The 22,734-nt window shown below is 38.3% G+C and overlaps 1 protein-coding gene across 4 annotated transcripts in view; it reads left to right on the top strand.

Moving 5' to 3' along the window:
• The first annotated feature begins 2,184 nt into the window (after positions 1 to 2,184).
• Positions 2,185 to 22,734, top strand: part of LOC105475258 (protein tyrosine phosphatase receptor type Z1) — a 193,121-nt gene continuing 172,571 nt past the window's right edge. For 2 of the 4 annotated variants that reach the window (XM_011730358.2, XM_011730351.2), the window contains exon 1: positions 2,185 to 2,610. In XM_011730358.2, the coding sequence (XP_011728660.2) occupies positions 2,553 to 2,610 (58 nt within the window). In that variant the 5' untranslated portion in view covers positions 2,185 to 2,552. The remainder of the gene's footprint in view (positions 2,611 to 22,734) is intronic. The other 2 variants (XM_011730371.2, XM_011730363.2) reach the window with 2 other exon arrangements.

Genomic DNA, 22,734 nt, shown 5'->3' with positions numbered 1-22,734 from the left:
GGAAGTTCTTAGGAGTTTCTTTTGTGGTCCCTCCTGTGTTGTATTTCACATACAAGCTGCTCCGCTGGGAAATCAATGTTTGTCACAGTCTGACCCCACTCAATCTGCTCAAATGTAATTCACACTGTTTTTTTTTTTTTGACAGCATATGACATCTGCTTCTTTCCTTCCTGTCCTCACTGCCTTTGACATGATTTTTTTCCTGCTAGTCCTTCTTGTTTAACTATACATCTCTAGGAAACCTTTCCTGCTTACTCCTAATATTAAATAAACACTTTCTCTGAACTCTCTGTGCACAGTGAGTTTATACACCTGCACACTTCCTGTAATGCTAGCAAAAAAAAAAAAAAAAAAATGGCCCCCAAATTTTCTTCCTATATGAAAACGCTTATGAGCAGCCATCAATCCCCATCATAATTCTTCTAAAAGTTGTAGCATTTCTATTTCTGTTCATGGGAAGAATAAAATCAAGGATCAGCTTCTTTTTTTTTTTTTTTTTTTTTTTTGAGACGGAGTCTCGCTCTGTCACCCAGGCTGGAGTGCAGTGGCCGGATCTCAGCTCACTGCAAGCTCCGCCTCCCGGGTTCACGCCATTCTCCTGCCTCAGCCTCCCGAGTAGCTGGGACTACAGGCGCCTGCCACCTCGCCCGGCTAAGTTTTTGTATTTTTAGTAGAGATGGGGTTTCACTGTGTTACCCAGGATGGTCTCGATCTCCTGACCTCGTGATCCGCCCGTCTCGGCCTCCCAAAGTGCTGGGATTACAGGCTTGAGCCACCGCGCCCGGCCAAGGATCAGCTTCTTAATGTTGATACGTGTTTCTGAATAAACACTAAATGGTTTCAAAAATCTGTTATTGCATGACTATAATCTATTCCTGAATCAACAGCAAACTGCCATTAGCTCTGCACATTTAGCCAAGTGTTCACAGGCTGGGATATTAGCAAGAACTCGTAGTAACACTTGAAATACATTCAGAACCCAATTTTACGTGCAGTAAGTTTTCTTTAAAAATTTTAAATCTAGAATACTATTTTTGAGACAGGAACAGGACACAAAAGTACACACTGTACAGATACCTACATCAAACTGTTACTAAGAATACGTGGGATAATTCCACAATTTGGCTTTCCATGCTTTAGATGGGACTCCTAAAAGGCTCTAAAGTGGGTCTTATATAGGAAAAACATGTACTAATAGTTAAAGGATATCACATAAATGAAAATCTCATGAATTTTCAGTGTAGAGACTACCACCAATTACCTTCTCCTTGTTTCCTTTAGGCTTCAAATTAATTCAACGAACATTCAGGGAACACCTATTGATTTTTTTTTTAAGGCCATTGTGCTAGGATCTGGGGTTATAGTAATAAAGGCAAACTCCCTGCCATCAAGGCGCTCACAGTCTAGTTCTGAACACCACTGAAGAAACGAGCACACGAGAGTGACATTTCCAGCTCTAAGGCAGCAGAAGGTATGTATTATATATATTTTTTGCGTACCCTTCAATCAAGTAATAAAAAATCTTCCCGTGTGTGAGGAGGCACTTGTGTGGTTCGGTTTGGCAGGACCACCGCCCGTGTTGAAAGTTCCCCAAACAGCTGTGCCCAGCAGGGCAGTTTCGTTGGGGTTTAGGGAAAGGATAGGGTCAGACTGGTCACAATCAGGGCTGCAGATTTTTTGGAGTCAACTCTCCCAAAGGCAATGGGGTCTGCTACTTTATTAGGAAAATGGAAAGAAAAAAAGGGAGGGAAACAACGTACCAAGGCACCTCCACCACATTCTGATTGGACCCACTTAAGCATCTGCAGAGAACAATAAAATGAAACACACTTCTAGAGGTGAAACTCAAAGGTCAACCTCTGGCTGTGCGGGACAATGGGGGTTCGGCCTTCCCTTCCCTTCCCTTCCAAAGTGATGAAGGAGTTCCAATGTTCTACGAACACTGGAAACCCCAGCGGATCCCTCTAACTCCAGGGCAGCGAAACCACTGGCAGCGGACAGGGGGAAGATTGCCCGGGTGTGAATTGCTACCCTGGGATCCGGGGCCAGAGCTGCAGCCGCGTCCCCCCGCCCTCCGCGCGACCCCGGGTCCGCGGCACGCTCCCAGCAGCGCGATCCTGCGCCCCCGCCCCCGCCAGGAGCCGCGGCGCGCACAGCCCGGCTGGAGCGCGCACCCGGCACTCAGGCTTCGCTGCGCTCGGAGCGCTCAGACCGCGGCCGCAGCAGCCGGCGAAGGAGGCGAAGTCCCGCGCGCCGGCTGACATGCGCCTAGGCTAGCGGCCCCGGGCCCCACCACCGCGCGGCTTTCTCCAGATTATTCCTCTCGCCGTCTCTCGCTGTCTCTCGCTGTCTCTCTCTCTCTCACACACATACCACATTCAAAACACACACACACACGCAACACACACACGCACGCACGATCTCACTTCGATCTATATACTGGAGGATTTAAAAAAAAAAAAAAAAAGAAAGAACATTTCCTTCGCGCCCCCTCCCTCTCTACTCTGAGAAGCAGAAGAGCCGCACGGCGAGGGGCCGCAGACCGTCTGGAAATGCGAATCCTAAAGCGCTTCCTCGCTTGCATTCAGCTCCTCTGTGTTTGCCGCCTGGGTGAGTGAGAAGAGCTCGGTGGGGTTTCAGCTCTGGGATCGGTGGGATGCAGGTGGGGGTATTTCAGAGTGTCCGCGACTTGCCGCCGCCGCCATCTAGCCAGGGGGAAAAAGGGACCGCCACTGGGCTCCCACGGAGCGGGCGGCCGCGCGGTGCAGGCAGCTGCGTGGGATTTGCGCGCCCCCTCCCCGCCCCTCGCCCTCGCCCCTTCCATCCGCCCGCCGGCATTCGTGCCCCGGACCCCAGGAGACAGAGCTGGGGCTACTCAGATCCTTGCCGCCACCGTTCTTCTCTCCTCTTTTGCAAAGTGTAGAAATAGCCTTTTAGATATACATACGAAGATAAATAAATGACCAGAAATACAACTGTGGTGCGGGGCTGCGTACTGTACTGTCTTTTTTGCTGTTCATTTTTATGCTACAGGTACGATGGGCTTAAATGAAAAGTACACGTGTCTGATGTGAATTGCAGACACACACACACATCTGAAAGGTAGTAACAGGAACAAGCACCAACCTGAGTTTTCAGGGTTTTTTATTACTTTCAATTTAGTCATATTCAAGTCTGGGCAATTACTTAAAAAAAAAAAAGAAAAAGTTCAATCAAAATCTCTAGGTTTTGCCAGTGCTGACAAAGTCAGAGGAGAGCTGCAGGTTGATACACTTATTCATAGATTTCATTTTTCATCCACACCATCCAGGTTACATTTAAAACCGAAATTGCATTCTCAAATAGTCAGTTTAAGCATTTCCTTTACCTGCGATGCAGACTCAAGTTTTCCAGTGATTTTCGAGAAGTGCAAGATTGGACTTTTGCATTTTATTAAATAAATGCTTTTTTTCCTTCATGATTTTCCATCGCGATGGAATATAATTGGTTTACGCATTAACCTGAAAGTTACAAAGTGTTGTGCTTCGCTTTGCACGTACACATATTTAATTCTTTTCAGAGGCTCCCAATTTTTAAATTTTAGGTGGTTCGTAATAGAGTAGATATTAAGTGTACATTTTCATCCAATAGATGGTGCTGCTCTTGGCACAGTAACCTTTACAGACAGAAATCATTTTTAAGTTCTAATAAATGAGAATTACATTGCAAATATGGTGATAATGCCCATAGACCCCCCCACAAGGACAGAATTTAAATTTCAAAGGCTTTATGAAAGTGCTCAGTGGTGGTGTGATGCACAGTTGACACATAAAACATGCAGAGGAATCTCTGGTCCCCGATGATTCTAAAACCTTATAGTGAGTTCTGGAGAGGGGAAGACATTTTTAAAAAGTACTGTGGTCATCATACACACACCTGTTGAATTCACATTTCTGTTATAGATCTATTTTAACAATGAAGCCAGGTCCTCTTAGTACTTAAATTATTTAAGTAAATATCACAGTAGCAAGGAAATAAACCAGAGAGTATTGCTTTGTATGTCTTCAAAACCACATGCCCAGAGCATGTTGTGGATCCTTTTGGAAAAATAAAATAAAATTCACACATTATACAAGTCATCTTTTTAAAATGGTCCAGTAGTTTTTAGTATATTTGTGAAGTTGTGCAGACATCACCACTATCTAATTCCAGAATGTTTTCATAACCCCAAAAAGAAACCCCATGTTCATTAGCAGCCATTCCCCATTCTCCATGACCCCAGCTCTTAGCAACTACTAATCTACTTTCTGTCTCTATAAATTTGCCTATCATGGACATTTTGTATAAATAGAATTATGCAACTTGTGGCCTTTTCTGTCTATCTTTGTTCACTTGGCATATGTTTTCAGTTTCATCGATGTTATAGCATGTATCAGTACTTCATTCCTTTTTGTGGCTAATATTCCATTATGTCAATATACTAAATAAACCCCATTTGCAAAGGTTTTTCTCTGTAAAGCATTATTTGTAGCCTGTTTTTGGTTGTATAGTTTTCAGTTTCTTGGATATTTTCTTTACGTCTTTGGTGATGTAAAATTTAAGTGTAAAGAATTTAACTTTTAAAGACTATCACAAGCTTATGTAATGCTACTGAATGTAAGCTTGCATTGGAACTCAAAATGACTTTTGTTGAGACTGGAAGGTGATTACTTTTGTATTCCTCACCATTTTAACAAAGTTGGCCTTTTATGTAGTTGCCAACAGGCTGACCTGGAGACATTGGCAACGTCAAGTAACATAAATATCTTGATCTTGGAGCAGCATGTTTTGAAAAAGTGAGGCAGATTATCTTCAAATGAAAAAGTTAGGCTCCATTTCAATAATTTTTCACTCAGCATCTACTTCAGTGTTTGTGGATGCGTTTACCCCTCATCTTCAGTGTTCTTGGAGCCAATGAGGTATTACACATGTAATAAATGCTCAGTAAGGGTCTGTCAACTGACTGAGGCTTGCTGTACAGGAGGACAGCTCAATACAATTTGAACATTAGGCTGCCATTCTTAACATTTATCCAGGAACAAGTTATAGAGTTCACTAAGATATTGATTATTAGCAATTAAGAAGGTCTTAGTGATCAGATCATATCATTTTGTATCTAAAATGTCCTGATGTTTTGAACTGGGCCTAATAGACCAACTGCTTCTTTCAAATAACTTTCTAGACAAAAAACTTATCAGAATATATGAATCAAAACAAATTTTTGTTGACCCACTGAACAGGTATATCTTATCGGAAAAACCACAGTGGCTTTCCTGTAAGGAGGCTTAACTATGAGTCATAGAGGAGAGGTAGATATTTTAAGAGCTTTTAAGAAATAATTTCTTCCAATTAATGAGAGAATTCAGGATCTTTGAATTCAGTGAATTATAGTGCTGCAAGGTACACTAAGTTCAAATGTTTAAATATTACTATTAAATATGTAATGAATCAGATTCTGAACTTTTTAGTCATGTCTTACTGCTTTAAGAGCCATATTAACAACAGATTATACCCAACTCCGCCACCGCAAGAATTAACTTCTTAATTTATGCTGGTTTTAGAGTCCGTGAAATTCGGTATGTTGTGACTCTCAGTTTGGTGTATTTATCCTCTGAAAACAAATTGTAAACACATATAAAAAATATTCATGCCTTTTGCCCAAATAATAACTAGTCTCTATTCAGAAAATTAATTCCTTTTGATCGCAGAGTTGAAATTTTCTTGATTTCATTTCTCTCCTTTTTACATATACTGTGGTTGCTTCCAGTCAGGGGTGCTTGCCAGGAGAAATCATTTCATTGATGAATTCATTTCTACTCTCATGTCTGCACTAGAGAATTAAGATCTTGCTTAAAATTTTATGTTGTGGGAATTTTGCTTCTGGCAAAAATTCAGGTTTTTCTGGAAGCATGAGCTGCGTTTTCTCATTACCTTTAACTCCAAAAAGATTTGAGTACTGTCTAATATGAGAGACTTTGCTTGACCACCCATTTGCTGACCGTTAGACTGTTGCATGGAAATGGAACCCCCTCAGTCAGGACCAGAAGATCTCAAAGGAAGGCATAATTAAGAAAACGAGCCTGTGTTTCATTTTCAGTTACCATCTACTCAAGTGTCTACTAGGTGCAGTTTCAGCACTGTGCATTTTATGTACATTTTCTCATTTCATTCTCCTCAAAACCCTTTGATATTGGTGTTTTCATCCTACACCTTTTACAAATGAGGGAACCCAGCACAGAGAACTCAGGTAACTTGCCTAACATCACACATCCTGATTCAGCCTGTGTATTCCTTCCCACTCCAGAGCCTGAGGCATTTCCTCTTTTCATTCCCAGGATCAGTTTGCTGTTTGGCATTCACTAGCTTGCTTACATGTGATGTGATGGTACATTTTACAGTGCCATTTGCTTTCCTGAGGATCCCTTTCGTGATTTTGCCCATGTACTCTTGTAGTACTTTTTTGTCCTTTTTTGAAAATTACGGCATAATTTACATTTTTACCATCTTGAAAGTTTTCACACATGCATATGGTCATGTAGCATTCACTGTGCTCCAGATACAGAATCATTCCAGCCATGCTACTTTAACTACTCATTCTCTAGATGTTCACTAATTGCCTGACATCTGCAAGGCACCATGCTAGGCACTAATAATTCAGCCATGCATCAACATACAGAGAGACTTAAAAACTCATGATGCTCACAGCTCAGCTAATCTGATTCAATCCCACAATGAAAACTTTCTTTAAATCTTGTTTTAAATATACTTTTTCTATTCACAACTAGTTGAAAATAAGTCTTTTCCAAATATCTCTTAATGTGTTGAATATGGTAACTCTCAGATATTTTAAAATGCTTCCTGCTCCATTGAGAATTCCAATGGTAAAAGTCAGAGCCAGTTTAAACAAGAGAGAGATATATGTGTGTATACATACATATATATAAATGTATATATATGCATATACATAAAAGTGTATATATATGTTTATGTGTTTGTGTGTGTGTGTGTATATATATATTTAACTGTGTTTCAACTTTTACTGTCTTATTGAGATTCATTCCTAGAAGGAACTTCAGGTTACAAAAGGAAACCAATTTTTCTCTGTGTTTGCAATTTGTCAGAGACATGTATAGCATAATGTATAGAAATTAAAAGAAAGAAAAAGTATCATATAGCACAATCTTAAAACACTTACGTTTTAGAAATGTCCTGTTTAATACCATAGCCACTAGGCAGATGTAGCTATGTAATTTAAAATTTATTAGAATAAAACAATTCCGTTCCCTAATCACACTATCCACATTTCAAGTGCTCAGTAGTCTGTGTGGCTCGTGGCCACCACATGGGACAGTGCAGACATGGAACATCTCCATCTGGACAGTGTTGTTTTGGAGCAACAACAAAAAAACGCTGGTAAAATAATGATTGATAGAACTCATGAGGAGTCATCAACTCAACTAGAAAAATTTCTAAAGTCATTAAAATTGTTTGAAGTGTTCATGCATGTGAGTTATTTATGGTTTGTATTGTGTTAGCCTGCAAACATCCAGAAACATAATGGGGCCTTTGGTAGAGCAGCAATAGGTGAAAAGAGTTCAGTGGCCATTTTGTGGCCTTTATGGACTGAGGTTGAACAGAAGAGATTAACTGCTGGTTCGGGAGTGAGTGCTCTGCTCCCATAGCACATTTTCTAAAATTTGTTCTGGTATCCACTGTATTGTTTTTCAATTTATCTGTCTCCTCAACTCGACTACATTATTTGGGGGTAAAGAATCCATTCTTACATTCGTCGTTCATTCATTGTTAAATTCATTCATTGAAGAATTCAATGAAAACTTCAACAACATTGCATTCTTGAACTTAGCACTTACAGTAGGTGCCAATAAATCTTTAATGTATAAGGTTATAGAAAGATTGTACCATGAAGCTTCTTAGAAAAAAAAATAGTTGTTTGTTGTTGAGACTGGCCAATTTTCACTGGTCTTTCCCTCTTTTGATTATGATCTCAGTCTGGGAGTAAGGCCAGTATTCACCTTGACCTGTCCATCTTTAATGTCACTTTTGGTATGCAAACTTCACTTTCATTGATTCTCCCAGAAATACACATAAGCATATAAGCATCCTCTATGAGGCTGGAGCTGTCATGAATGTGATTAGTGCCTGTAGAAGCATCACATAGGTCCAAACACTATCTGTACATGGAAAATAAAGCTCCTGTGATTGATACTGAATGTGTACTTACAGAAGCAGTCTTGAGTGAGCTTTTAATTCTAGATGAGTTGGCACCAATGAGTTTTGGATACATCCCAGGCGACCAGAACATCAAGTCAGCTAGTGTGCCACTTATATGTGTCTAAGTGCATACTCCTGTGCTGCTCTGGTGTTGGGGAGGAGAGGGCAATGGGGGATGCTCGGTGGTCAGTAATGAGAAATAAAGTATCTTGAGCCCATCAACACTGTATTTTCAGTCAGCCAAAAGCTATCATATTGGTTTAAGTCTCCTCTAGTCAAGAAGACCATAAGAGATAGTGGCACAAAACAGTTTTGAAAACCAGGCAAATGATGGGCAGTGCAGTTTCATCATGGGGCTGTATGTGCTTTTGGAGTTTGTCAATAGTTTTATCATTAATCCTAGAGGTGATGTGCTGCACAAGTTTAACTCTGCACATAGCAAATACTTGAACTGAGTTGAATTCAAATGGAATGGGGCATGGGATCAGTTAAAAATCTTCATAGGAGTCAAAAGCAGAAAAAAAGGAGATGATCTTTTGTTAGGATATTTGCTTTATTTTCTTCTAACCTCCCTTCCTCCCTTCCTTTTTTTCTTTCCTTCCTTCCTTCTATTTTTCCTCCCTTCCTCTTTCCTCTTTTCTTCCCTCCCTTCCTGCTTTTATCCTTCATTCATTTATCCCTCCTTTTCTTTTTCTTTTTTTGTTGCTATTTCCTCTTCAGCTTCACTTTCTTTTGGCATGAGTTTAAGATAATTAAATAAACTTAAGTTTGCTCAGCACTTGATGAAAAGTTTGATAGGGAAGAGATTAATGCTATTTTAAACCATTAGTTAAAAATATTTTTACCTTGTTAATATCATTTGGGGGTCTTTGCAGTTAACATCATTTTTAAAGTATGAGTTGACCGATGTTTCTGCCTAAATATTCCAGTGTGGTAAAATGGGCTGGTTGTCTTTTTTTCCCCCCTTCTGATATTTGCCCACACATATTAAAGTAAACTCAGTTATTCTGGGTACTGGTTAATGTGAACTTTTTGGTCTTATTCAATAAGTACAAGTCAATTTATGTGTACACTAACGGGGGATAGTTTTTTTTACAAGTTTCCTTGGAAATATAGTACTTGGGTATTTGGAAATAATTTATTCATTAGTAAGAAAGGATTTTCTGTTAGAATATTCATAATTATGATGAGAATATAGATATCTTCCTGCTGTTGGAGAAACATTGTACCCTCTTTTTCTGCCTTCCTCTTTAGCACTTACTGGATAAATTTTCTACTTTTTCACTGTCACTGTCTGAACTGCTTACTTCTTGAATCCTAAAGCTCTAATGTATTTACCTAAGGATAGGTCTCATTATGAGCTCTTTTCTCTGAACTGATTAGCTCAGTACCTTGAGTAGGAATAAAATAAAATATTGATTTTTAAAATTACTCCTTTAAGCAGAGATCATGGTAATAACCAGAGTCTTGATTACATGCTTAAAACATGCTGGCCAGATATAAGGAAGTTTCTAGATTTTCTAATGGTTTTTATTCATTTTGTTATCAGATTAAAAATTATTTCTATTATTAAATTTTTACCCACTTGCATTCTGACACATTTTCTTGAATAGGATATGTCAAGGTGGTGGTGTCTCAGCTGCCACACAGAGTTGTGTAAAATCATGATCTGCCCAAAGGAGCATAAGGATATCCTTGAGGAGCATGTGGGATATTATTGTCATGCGTGTTTTAGTGCACAAAAACGCTGACAACCATTTATCTAGGTTGATAATTCTCAATCCTGGCTGCGTTTTTTGAACTTACTTAGTGTTATGGACTGAATGTTTGTGTCCCCTCCAAAATTCATGTTGAAGCCCTAACCTACCAATGTGATCATATTTGGGGATAGGACCTTTGCAGGGTAATTAGGTCATGAGGGTGAAGCTGTCATGGATGGGTTTAGTGCCTGCATAAGAAGAGAAAGAGACCAGAGTCGTCTCTCTATCCACCATGTAAAGACACAGCAAGAAGGCAGCCATCTGCAATCCAGAAAGAGAGCCCTCGCCACAAGTCAAATCTGCTGGCCTTTTAGTCTTAAACTTCCCAGCCTCCAGATCTGTGAGAAATAAATGTCTGTTATGTTAACCACCCAGTAAATGGTATTTTGTTATAGCAGCCCAAGCTGACTACGCACCTGGGAGACTTTTAAATCATACTGATGCCTAGGCATCAAATCAGGTACTTCAAAATGTATGGGTGCTGAGCCCAGACATGGACATTTTCTTAAAACTCTCCAGGTGATTATAGAGCACAGCCTGGGACTAAAACCACAAATCTAGGCCAACTTCATGACACTACTAATTTTAGTTCATTTTTCTTAAGGTGGAGATACTGGCAGGTTTTATGCTGTCCTAAAACAAAGCTAGTGCCATAAGACAAAGGTCCTGGAAATTTTCCCGTCTCTCTCTCTTCTTAAGTCAGTTTCAATTTCAGAGTAACCCTAGAAGGAGGAGTATGCTCTGTGGTGGTTGACCTCATGGTCTTTGAAAGCCAGGGAAACTTCAAGAGGCCAGGCAGTCTTGGAGTGGGTCCAAAGATTCAAGTCTATCAGCAGGTAGGAGGATAAATGAACCAACTTCTGAGATGGGGACTCCAAGTGACCTTTATCCAGACACAGGCATATAATATCATTCATTTCATCAATGATACATATTCTCGTTCTCCATTATTTATTTTCTTTCTCCATACATAATTTGTTAGAACTTGGCTTTTTGTTTACTGTTATGAAATAGATATTAACATTTAGCTATTGCTTTTTCATTTTAGCAATTTGTGTTTTTTTGTGAAATTATTAATCAGGTCTAGGCTATTTCTTTTTATTCTATTTAAAAAGCACCAACAACTCCATTTAAAAATTAACGATGAACTTTTCTAGGTGTTTTAAATAACCGCTTTAATATACTTATTAATGATGACACAAGTACAATTAATTTAATAAATCATTATTGAGCATCTTCCTTGGGATAAGTATTCCTCCAGAGAGACTATTCTTCTCATGGCCAGCTGAACTTTTACAAGATAGAAAGATGTATACATAAGTAAGTCTCACACATGATGGAGTTTCTGGCATATGAGAGTGTGAGTTGTGTGGAGATATAGTTAGTCTTAAATTCACCTCTTGGAAAGTTTCTAGTAGGAGACTGGGTTGGATATAGACCATTCAGGATAAATGCATAGAGCTTCAGGGGTCACCGTGGGAGCAGAGGGCATCAGAGGCATTAAGGTTGGCATGCAGAGAAACATGGACTGAAAGTGAGAATGTAGTAATTGGAGGGAGGGAACAGTAGGGAGAGGAGTATAACAGTAAAAGGTCTCAAATGGTAGGTAGGATTTACAATGGCCAATTGAAGAGTTCTGAGTTTGAAATCTATTCATTATACAATGGGAAATTAAAGGGTTTTGAGCAGTGAAATGAATGGAATAGATCTCTTTATTTTTGGGAGATAACTCAGGTATCAGAGCATAGGGTGGATTGAAGCTGAGGGAGACAGGAAATCAGGAAGCTTGGTTAAAAGCCTCTTACGGTCAGGCGGGGTGGCTCACGCCTGTAATCCCAGCACTTTGGGAGGCCGAGGCGGTGGGTCACGAGGTCTTGAGATCGAGATCATCCTGGCTAACACGGTGAAACCCCGTCTCTACTAAAAATACAAAAAATTAGCCGGGCGTGGTGGCGGGTGCCTGTAGTCCCAGCTACTTGGGAGGCTGAGGCAGGAGAATGGCGTGAACCCGGGAGGCGGAGCTTGCAGTGACCCAAGACTGCACCACTGCACTCCAGCCTGGGTGACAGAGCGAGACTCTGTCACACACACACACAAAAAAAGCCTCTTACACGGCGGCAGTCACAGTGGAAATTTATGGGTCATTTGCGGTATGATAATAACATTCTCTTTATAGAATTCTTTAATGTTTAACAAGCACTTTCAGATACATTATCTCACTTGATATGAATGTAATTGGTATAATTGGTAGGACATTGTGCCACTCTCTGGAGTGAGTCACTGGTGATCCTTAAGGGAGTGTCTTCTCTGGGAAGGTGAAGATGTAGCATGGAACACATAGAATCAGAGAAATATCCAGGAAGGAAACAAGAAGGCAACAAATACTATAATTCTACAGAAGTTGATGATTTGGAGGGAAGAAAGAAGAGAGGGAAATAGAGGATGGTTGCCTGAAAACTGCTTGTCTATTGAATGGTGAAACTCTAAATTTGTTAAGACAAGACAGGAATTGACTCTAGACATTTTCTCTGAACGAATTAACTCAGTGCCTTGAGTAGCAATAAGAGGAAATAGTGCTGCTTAAAATGATTATTTTTTTTTAGAGATTAAAGTCACAACTTAACTAAAACAAGGAAACATTTTTTAAAGGATGGATTTGAGCATATTTATAATTTTAGGTTAATCTTATCAAGTGCCAATATCAAAACTACTTACTTCATTCACCTTTCAAACCCTTGTATTTGTCCTTTTTACAGTGAACACATGTACTATTGTGACATTTCAGCCAGCGCTCTGCCAGTACACAGGCTTTCCTAACCACAAGTTCAGATTACTTGAAGGCTGTCATATTTATGTCCTTAAACTAGCATCTTTGTAAATTGCTTACAGCTTGTATTTTATATAAAAATAGTATAATGGAAAATAACGCATAGAATAGACTTCTCAGAATTTGTTTAAAAATTGACTTTAGCAATTTTTTGTTGTTGTTTTTGAGACGGAGTTTCACTCTTGTTGCCCAGGCTGGAGTGCAATGGCGCAATCTCGGCTCACTGCAACCTCCGCCTCCTGGGTTCAAGTGATTCTCCTGCCTCAGCCTCCCAAGTATTTGGGATTACAGGTATGCACCACCATGCCCAGCTAATTTTGTATTTTTAATAGAGATGGAGTTTCTCCATATTGATCAGGATGGCCTCTAACTCCCAACCTCAGGTGATCTGCCCTCCTTGGCTTCCCAAAGTGCTGGATTACAGGCATGAGCCACTGCGCCTGGCCAGTTTTTTCTTCAATTCATGAAAAATACAATAGAATTGTTTACTCTACGTCTCTTGAGATACATTAAGATACATGAATTGGTAAATTAATCAGTCATTAAGTTTAGGAAAGAGAGAAGGCGGCAGTTTTCAAGACTGAAATATAAGCATATTTTTTCCTTATGTAATGAAAAAACATAGACATGTGTGTACAAGTTGAATGCCAAACTTTTGTCTATTTTAAAAGTATGACTGAATCGATTTTCAATAGAAATGTTTGCTTGCTGTAAAGTTTCCTTTGGTGGCTTTCAGGTGGGGAAATGACATGTAATGGTTTATATATATAAATACATTTATATAAGTATGTTATATGGAAATATAGATGTATATGTGCATATATGCATCTATATGCACACCTAAATAAGGACATAAAAATGCATATACATAAATGTATGTATGTACACAAATGCATGTGTATATTTCATGTATATGCATTTTTTTCCTGCTGCTAAAAACTGATACTGCTTTATTTTGAATGTTAAAAGATTATATTCTTTGGAAACATTATTATGTTTAATTGTAGCATATATCCGGGATATTTTGAGCCTGACATTTTCCTGCCTCCAACATAAAGAAAGGACAGAAAGAATGCTGCTTCTTCCTGTGACCTGAATACACTGTCGGCCCTCTCCAAAGGATTTGGGTCCAGTTAGAGCAGTGAAACTCAGTTCAGCACATGTTTGTTGAATGTTTTCTGTGTGCTCCACACTGTCCTTGGTCTTTCTAAATGAATTGTTTTTGTCTTTGCAGAGTTAATCTGGTTACAGATATGAATCGTACCCTGGTGTGAGCATACTAGAAAAGAGAATAATAATGTAAACGCTAGACTATTTGGATGAGATTTTAAGTCAGTGAAAGTCAGAAAAAGGAAAGACAAAATAAAGACATGAATTCATTTTTTAAAAAGTCTCTGAGCATATGAGCAGCACTTCTTCCTTTTGAACATGGATGGACCATTTGCAGTTGCATTCAGTATTACGAGCCTCCTTTGTGCCCCTCCCCTTCATTTTTGCTGCATTCAAGAAACGTAAAAATAACTCTGTATTACTCATTTTAGATTATTTACTTAAGGAGAAGCTTGAATATGAATGTTTGTTGGTTTTTGTCTCTACTCTAAAATGCATTTAGGGTTCCTCAGCATTCCACTTTATCGTGTTCGAAATAATTGGGTAAGTAGGAAAAGATATAAGCAAAATGTGAATGTTAAAACACTCGTCTTGTGTGTTCTGTTCAACACCTACCACTAGAAAAATGTCACATAATTTCCACAGTTAAGTCTGTCCCAACTTGAGCCTTAATTTTTGATGGTGGCAGCTGCTATTTTGCAACAAAGGTAGACTCTTGGTGCCAAAATTGCCAAGAATGATTTAGGATACATATGATTCTTGGTCACTCTGGAGAATTTTGAACGAAAATGCAATGCTGTCTGAAAAATGGATCCCTGTGAAAGAAGCACAAAGAGTGAAATCACATTTAATTAGCCAAGAGTGGCTAGTGTATGTTGCCATTAAATCCATTAAATTACAGCACATCTGGGCACCATCCATCCCACAAGAAAGTAACCAATGATGCTTCTGTCTTATCTGTGAGTCCAACTTATTTTCTCCTAACTTCTCATTACTTTTAACTATTCAGTATTCTTGGCATAAGAAATCAAGAAAACACAAGATGCTTCCATGTTTCTCAATAAATTATTCAAAATGTTATACCAACCCCTCCCCACCCCCCAAATGGCAAAATGCCCATAAGAAAGTATTTCACTTCCCTATTTGGAAGGAGCTTTTCAAGACATCCTCTTTTACTTCACATTTTAAAATTAGAATTCTATAGCATCTGTCAATTTGGAGGGGGAAAAACACTTAGAATCTTTACAAATATGAAAAGAGACTAAGTTGTATTAGACTTGATGGCATTCAGGCAAGCAAAGATCAACTATTCAGCCCAATAGTCTCTCTACTAATGATAATGGCATATAAACCCTTTTATGGTAACACAGGTTGGGTCTTCTACTGGCAGAGAAAGTGTATCTTTATGCAGTGAGTTCTCACTCTTAAATACATGGGGAGTGCTGGGTTTTAAAATGTGAGGCTTTGAGATTGTAGTACACAGTTTGCTGGAGATGCGTTTGGGTGATTGAGCTACTGGGGAAAACGCACTGAAAATAGGTCATCAAGAAAAGATTGATATAGACTTTTTTGTGTGGAAGTAATTATGCTTGATTATTGCAGTCTGTTACAATCCAATATGCCAGACTATGCAGTTTCAGTGAGAAAATACTAATATGTGCACATATAATCCTACTTAGGATTTGTAGACTGAAGTTTAAGTTCCTACTGATTAATCCTCACTGGGTCTTTATCTGGTATTCGGTAATAAAGAATGAAAAGTTTTTTGCAAATTGTATATGTTCTTGTTCATTCACTTAAAAGTCCCAAACACATATGTTAGTTCATCAAAAACACAGCTGAAACATTCCACTCTATTAAATGTAACACTCGCGTGCATGCGTGCACACACACACAGAGCCATAAAAATAGTGACAAACCCATCTACTATCAAAGTAGGAAATCTTCACCAGCCTACTTTCTTGCCTAGATGTATACTTTTCAATAAACACTTTATAGTTATTACTTACTTGACATAAATTATTGCTTAAGTCCAATGTTAAGAGACTTTTTGCAAGTTTATAGCAATGACTATTGAAATGATTTAAGGAACTGGATTCTTAGGACTTTCCTTTTACATAATGTGTTTCTGTAATTCTCAGAAAGCAATTCTACAATTGACTTTAATAACAACACAATACAGGTGTGCCAGGGTCCCCATCCATGGAAAACTTTGAGAAAATAATGAACAAAATTTTGTGTTTTTTCTACTCATCAGGGGAAAGGACCTATAGGTTCTTTTGAGTTTTGATGTCATGTGATACTCTTACCAGGGCATGCAAAGTGCTTCAAAACCTGAACTCAGGCTACCTGTCCAGCTTTAGTTGAATCTCCACATGTGTGCTCCTTCCCTTTGGCTCAGTCTTTCCTCTTCTTGTGGTGGATTTTGGCCCCATGCATTCCTGTTGTCTTTTACTTTGTCTGTGGAACTTTCTCTAACACATCATTGTCCCATTCCACAAGAAGGGAAACATCATCTCATCCATGATGGCACAGCACTCACATCGCGTGTCTGTTGTTTCTATGACTGTATCTTCAAGGAGTCTGGTCTCCTCATGGGATATAGCCACTGGGCTCTAAAGACTTATTGCTCATATAGTAGGTGCTCAGTAAATATTTGTGGCATAAGTGAGTGGGTGAAATTACTCCAACTGCAATAACTTGAAAAATAGAAAATACAATAATTTCTGCCCAGTCAAATGTTAAATGCTGCTACCACCTCAACTAATTCTGTACCCCCATTTGGCAGAGTAAGCAACTCAAGGTCACATTTGCAGCATTTGGAATTAGAATTCAGTTCACCCTCAAATTCACTCAATCCCTCTTATTTTTTTTTTTTAAAAAAAGGTAAAGAGAAAGTAGGTCAATCAAATCACATTCTCGTTTTAACAGGTCCAAGAGTCTATATAGATTTTGAACTGAATTGGCACACAATCATGGACAACTTCCTAAGGGCTTTTACTCATGGCATTCAGAGTTTTGAGAAAGAAAATTAAGTGATTGGAATAGAGTACAATAGTGAATGCAGAAGAAGGGAAGAAAGATGACTGTGGCCAGAAACACGAGAGAAAGAGAACTATAAGTTTCTTTATTCTAAGTAGTGGTGGGAGAATCTACTTTTTGGCCTGCACAGCGGATGCACCATTTCTATGGGTAAGTTTCCCCTATGTTTCCTGTCAAGCCGGGGTTTTAAAGAAACAAAAAGATACCGGATCCCTCTCGCTAACACCTCTTCATCCCTCCAACACCCCAGCTAGTGCCAGCCAAGAGCATTTCTCTCAGTTCCTTTTATCCCTTTCTACCAAGAACAAGATCTGAGATATGTGAGATCCTGTTTGATTCAAGCTTGGAGAAAGCACTGTATATTTTACAGCCACTGGTTACCTGTTGCTGTCAATAGCTGTATTGTCAGCATTTTATCATGGATCGAATGCTTTAAAATTTTTGAGCAGCATAAAAGATTTGTAGAGGAAAAGGTATTTTCCTGAGAAACAAGAGACAGTATTTTTTGATGCTTCAAAGTCTTAAAAAATGTAGGAATATTAGAGTTATGCCTTGCCCTGCTTGGTGGGTTTTGAATGACCTTCTGAGACCATATATTTTGTGTCAAGAATCAGTTTCTCTTCTTTGGGCTGCTGACATTGTTTAGAGTATAGGTGAAGAGTTCCCAGTAAGACATGTAAAACAGTAAGGGGCTGTGAAAAAAACAGATTGCTAAAAAAAAAAAAAAAGTCTATCAAGATGGGGCAAATGTTTAGGGGAATACTATCAAAGGTAGTGTAGTGTTCAATAAAAGATGACTGAAATAGTTACGAGACTAATAGACAAATGGAAACGATTTACACAAACTTCTGTAACTGCCCAGTTCTGTGAAAAACAATAGGAAAATCCAATTCAGAAAACACTCATCCCTATCAGAATTAGAGTTAGGATAATGGATCCGCCAAAATATGTAATCGCTTACATTGAAAGAATAGCCATTACTTTTAACTTAGGGTGAATTTGACTACTATTGAATAATAGGCGATTTAAGAAATTATTTTGAAATGTTTGTTTCAGTATGCCAGGACAAATTGTAATCGTTATAATTTAAGAAATACGTAATTAAGAGAAAACAGCACATCTGAGGGAAGTAATTACAGTGCTCAGATGTTAATTAAGAGACACAAAAAAACAGACTACTTATTGAAATAGTGATGTTTGATAGAATATTAGCCACGTTATGAAAAGTTTAAAAGCTATTATTGTATTACATAATAGCTAAAAGTGACAGTATTTGATCTAATGAAGAATTGGCAAATAGCTATAAGCAATGATTAAGGCTCCTATGGAACTTAATTTGGATAAATCAGGTTTTAAAACACAATTATATAGGGAATAAATTAAATTATTGAAGTTTTAAAATTATGAGCACAGAAAGGAATTAGATAGGTTTAAAATTAATTTTTAAGAATGAATACTTTCATCCCACTTTCAAAAGTCTTTATTTTTTACAAAAAGTTTTTAAAATGAGGCCTGAGTCAAACATTTCAGTATGAGAAGTCTTGCACAAAATGTAGCCATTGTAGTTATGGTCCTTTGGAAGCAGTATTAGTCATAAAACTATGTTTAGTCTATGTATTAGGATAAATTTACATTGGCTTCTGAAGTTTTTGATAAGGAATTATCTTCTGTGCAAAAGCAGAAAGGGCTGTAAAATACAAGAGAATGTAGACAAAAGTACTGTTAATTACTTTAGAAGGACTTCCTGCCATCCTGAAGCAAGGTTTTGTGTGAATGTTTACAGCTGACTGTCACATCTTCAGTTATAAAATTCAATTTTTGTGCGTTATATCCATTCATAATTGAAGCATTGGTGTTTTATTTCCAATTACTAGCTTAGCATATGATAATCAGCAAATGTGGTTAAAATAATGGGTGTTTCTTAACATGCTGTTATTCCTACCATTAGAGAAAAATAAAACAAAAACCAAAAACTCCTCTCTTGACTTCTGCCGCCTTTCTCCCCTTCCATTACCTGCTAAACTTTTGGGAAGAGTTTTCTGTAGTCACTATCTATTTTCTCTCCTGTCCTTTGCTCCTGAACTCACTTTAAACAGGGTTCTGCTTTTTTGGGGTTCTGCCAAAAACAAACAAACAAACAAAAACCCTTATCAGTCTCACCAGTGTCTCTGACGTTGGTATGTCTAATAGTCAATGTTCTTGGTCCTCACTTTGTGGACCTACCAAGAGCTTTTGATTGTTATCATTGTGTCATTCCGGAGATGCTTTGTTCACCTGACTTCCAGGATGCCATACTTGTCTTTCCTGCCATCTCACTAGCCACATACATTGTACTCCACTGGCTTCCTCAATCTCTTTTTCTAGTTCCTTCTCATCCCCCCAACTTCTAAACATTATAGTCCTTAGAGTTCTTCCTTGGGCTACTTCTGTTTTATGTCTGCAATATTTGCATGTCTATCTCATCCCTGTATTCTCTACATTGATAACTCCCAAATTTGTCTTTCTAGACCAGAAGTTGTATCTGAACTCCAGGGTCATATATTCAACTATCCATTTAGATATGTAACACACTTCTCAAACTTGACATGTTCAAACTTGATCTCCTGATCTTCATCCCATCCCAACTCCTACTTCCTCTGTCTTCTTTATCCCAATAAATAACAACTGCAATCAGTTGTTTAGGACAAAAACCTTGGAGCCACTTGTAATTCTTCCATCTCTCTTACAGCCTACACATAATCTTCCATTGCAAATGTCAGTATTGCTCCTGGGTTACCTTTTCTCATGATCTCCATTCACTGCTACCACCTATCCAAGTCTGCATCATGCCTTGGGTTATTTCATTGGCTTCCTTAGCTGGTCTCCCTACTTGGCAACACAAATCAGCCAGGGTGATTTTGTTCAAATGTAAGTCAGATCATGTCACTCTCCAATTTCTTGTTTAACTCAGAATAAAATCCAAAATCTCTACTCATGAAGTGTCCATCAAGCCCCAAATGCTCTGGCCTCCTATTATTTCTCTTTTTATTTTTTAAACAAATTATTTTATTATTATTTAGAGACAGGTCTCCCTCTGTCAACAAAGCTGGAGTGCAGTGGTATGATCAGAGCTCACTGTAGCCCTGACCTTCTAAGGTGGAGCAATCCTCCTACCTCAGCCTTCCGAGTAACTGAGTCTACAGTCGTGTGCTACCACGCCTGGCTTTTTTTTTTTTTTTTAATTTATCGTAGAGATGGAATTTATCTATGTTGCCTGGGCTAGTTTCGATTTCCTGGACTCAAGTGAGCCTCCTGCCTCAGCCTCCCAAAGTTCTGGGATTACAAACTTGAGCCATCATGCCACCATGCTTAGCTCTCCTGTTACTTCTTCAGTGACCTCCCACACCACTCTCCCCTCACGCCCCTCTTTTGGCCTCACTGTCCTCCTAGCCTTTCTAGATCACCAAGGCACATACTTTTCAAGGCCTTTGCTGTTGCTATTCTCTCAATTTGGAATGCCTTTCTTTTATAGTTATTTATGATCCACTTCCTCACCTCCTTTGGTTTTTGTTCAATGATACTTTTTCGTTGAGGACTTTCCTGGACACACTACAGTGATATTGTAACTACCTCTCTTCTCAGATGTCCTCTGTCTTCCCCTCTTTATTTTTCTCCTTAGTTCTTATCACTCATGCATTTTCCTAAATTATTTTATTCTCTACCTCTTCCCATTGGAATGTAAGCCCTGTGAAGGTTTTTGTGTTCGTCCACCATGTAGCCCCAGCCCCTAGCATGATGCCTGGTATATGATAGGTGCTTAGTAAATATTTGTTGAATAAAACAACCTCTTTTTTTTTTTGAGTTTGATTTTGCTTGAATCCTATTTTGGCTGGTATCACTGCTTCTTTTTTTAGTTTGTATTGCCATATATAACTTGCATTGTAATTTTATTTTTGACATTTTATGTAACTTTTTATTAATGTTAAATGAACCTTGAAAACATCATATAATCACATAATCACATTTTTTGACCTTGTCTGAAATCTTAGTATACTTTTTCAGCATTCTTCCTTCATCTTGTTTGATTTTTCATATCTATCCATACTAATTGTGTTACATACTCTCCGGTTTTTGCTTTTTGCATTGTCTAGTCTTTGCATTTATCATTTCTAGGTCACATTTTTAATTATTGTAGACATTAACTAGTAAAATGCCTTAAGATTTTTTTCTGTCATTGTCAAAAGTGAAACTGTTTTTTGAGTCGTGCACTACAGCAGAGAAGAAATGCATTACCACCTACCACCAGCCACCTTCTTCCAGCTCCCTCTAACTTCTCCGTCACTGTCACTTAGTATTGTGAATACAAATTTGTGGGGTTTTTTTTTTTTTTTGAGACAGAGTTTTGCTCTTGTTTTCCAGGCTGGAGTGCAATGGCACAATCTTGGCTCACTGCAACCTCTGCCTCCCGGGTTCAAGCGATTCTCCTGCTTCAGCCTCCCGAGTAGCTGGGATTGCAGGCATGCACCACTACACCCGGCTAATTTTGTATTTTTTAGTAGAGACGGGGTTTCACCGTATTGGTCAGGCTGGTCTCGAACTCCTGACCTCAGGCAATCTACCCACCTTGGCCTCCCAGAGTGCTGGGATTACAGGCGTGAGCCACTGCACCCGGCCAAATTTATTATTTTAAATACAGAATGTGCTTAAGTGTTTTTGATTTTTACATTTTCTTTGGATATTCATACAGCAGCTAGCCTAACAAAAATTATTTGTATTATTTTTTATGTCTTAGAGCTTATAGTTTGTTGCTTTATACCATAATTTTAGCATTTGGGGTTGGGCTGTTCCTTGAAGTAATTGTTTAAAGTGTTGTGAGATAACTTGTTTTCTGTGTAAGACATATATGTTATGTCTTTTTCTTCTTCACATGTGCAAGACAACCTGGATGCAAATAAAATTATTTGGTTACAACCTTTTTTCTTACAAAACATATGGTCTCTGCTTTTCTATGTTATGGCATTTAGTGTTACTGAGAAAAGAATGGAAAGTTCCACCTCAAGGCCACTTCTTTTATGCCAGAACTGGTATATTTAATGGCTGCAGGAGGAGGTGGGGTGGTGGGATAGGAAATCTTCAAAACTTAGTACCTGCCTGGTAAAAGGAAGAGACAGAATTCTGATTAGTTGACGTATTAGACCATAAGAGTGTTTTAATTTTCTCTCCATCATCAAAATAATTAAATATATTAAAAATTATATATTTGAATCTTTAATATTTAACAAGATTACTCACAAGTATTCAATTTGACTTTTCACTTTCACCATTTAAAGGGCAAAGTCATTCTGCCTGATATATCTTAGAGTTCTTCAAGCATCATATATATACACATATATATTTAATGTTTATATAAATGTCTTGCAGTGACTCTTAAGAAAATGATCAATTCTCCATAATAAGGCAATTGGGATTTACCTGAAAATAAAGATAACATATCAGAACTTAGAAATATGCTAGCTTTTCAACCATATATGTCTTTTTCTGCATGGTAGTGGGTATCTTTGTTTTTTTGAAAAATATCTTCATGATTAGAAAATTATACACAATCATTGCAAATATTCAGAAATAACATAAAATATATAAAAATAAAATTTACACACAATTCCATCATAGATACAAATTTTTTTTTTTTTTTTTTTTTGAGACGGAGTCTCGCTCTGTCACCCAGGCTGGAGTGCAGTGGCGCGCTCTTGGCTCACTGCAAGCTCC

This window comes from Macaca nemestrina, chromosome 4, assembly GCF_043159975.1.
Source record: "Macaca nemestrina isolate mMacNem1 chromosome 4, mMacNem.hap1, whole genome shotgun sequence".
Taxonomy (NCBI): domain Eukaryota; kingdom Metazoa; phylum Chordata; class Mammalia; order Primates; family Cercopithecidae; genus Macaca; species Macaca nemestrina.
Note: the sequence above shows the minus strand (reverse complement) of the source record. Positions and strands in the feature narration are given on the sequence as shown.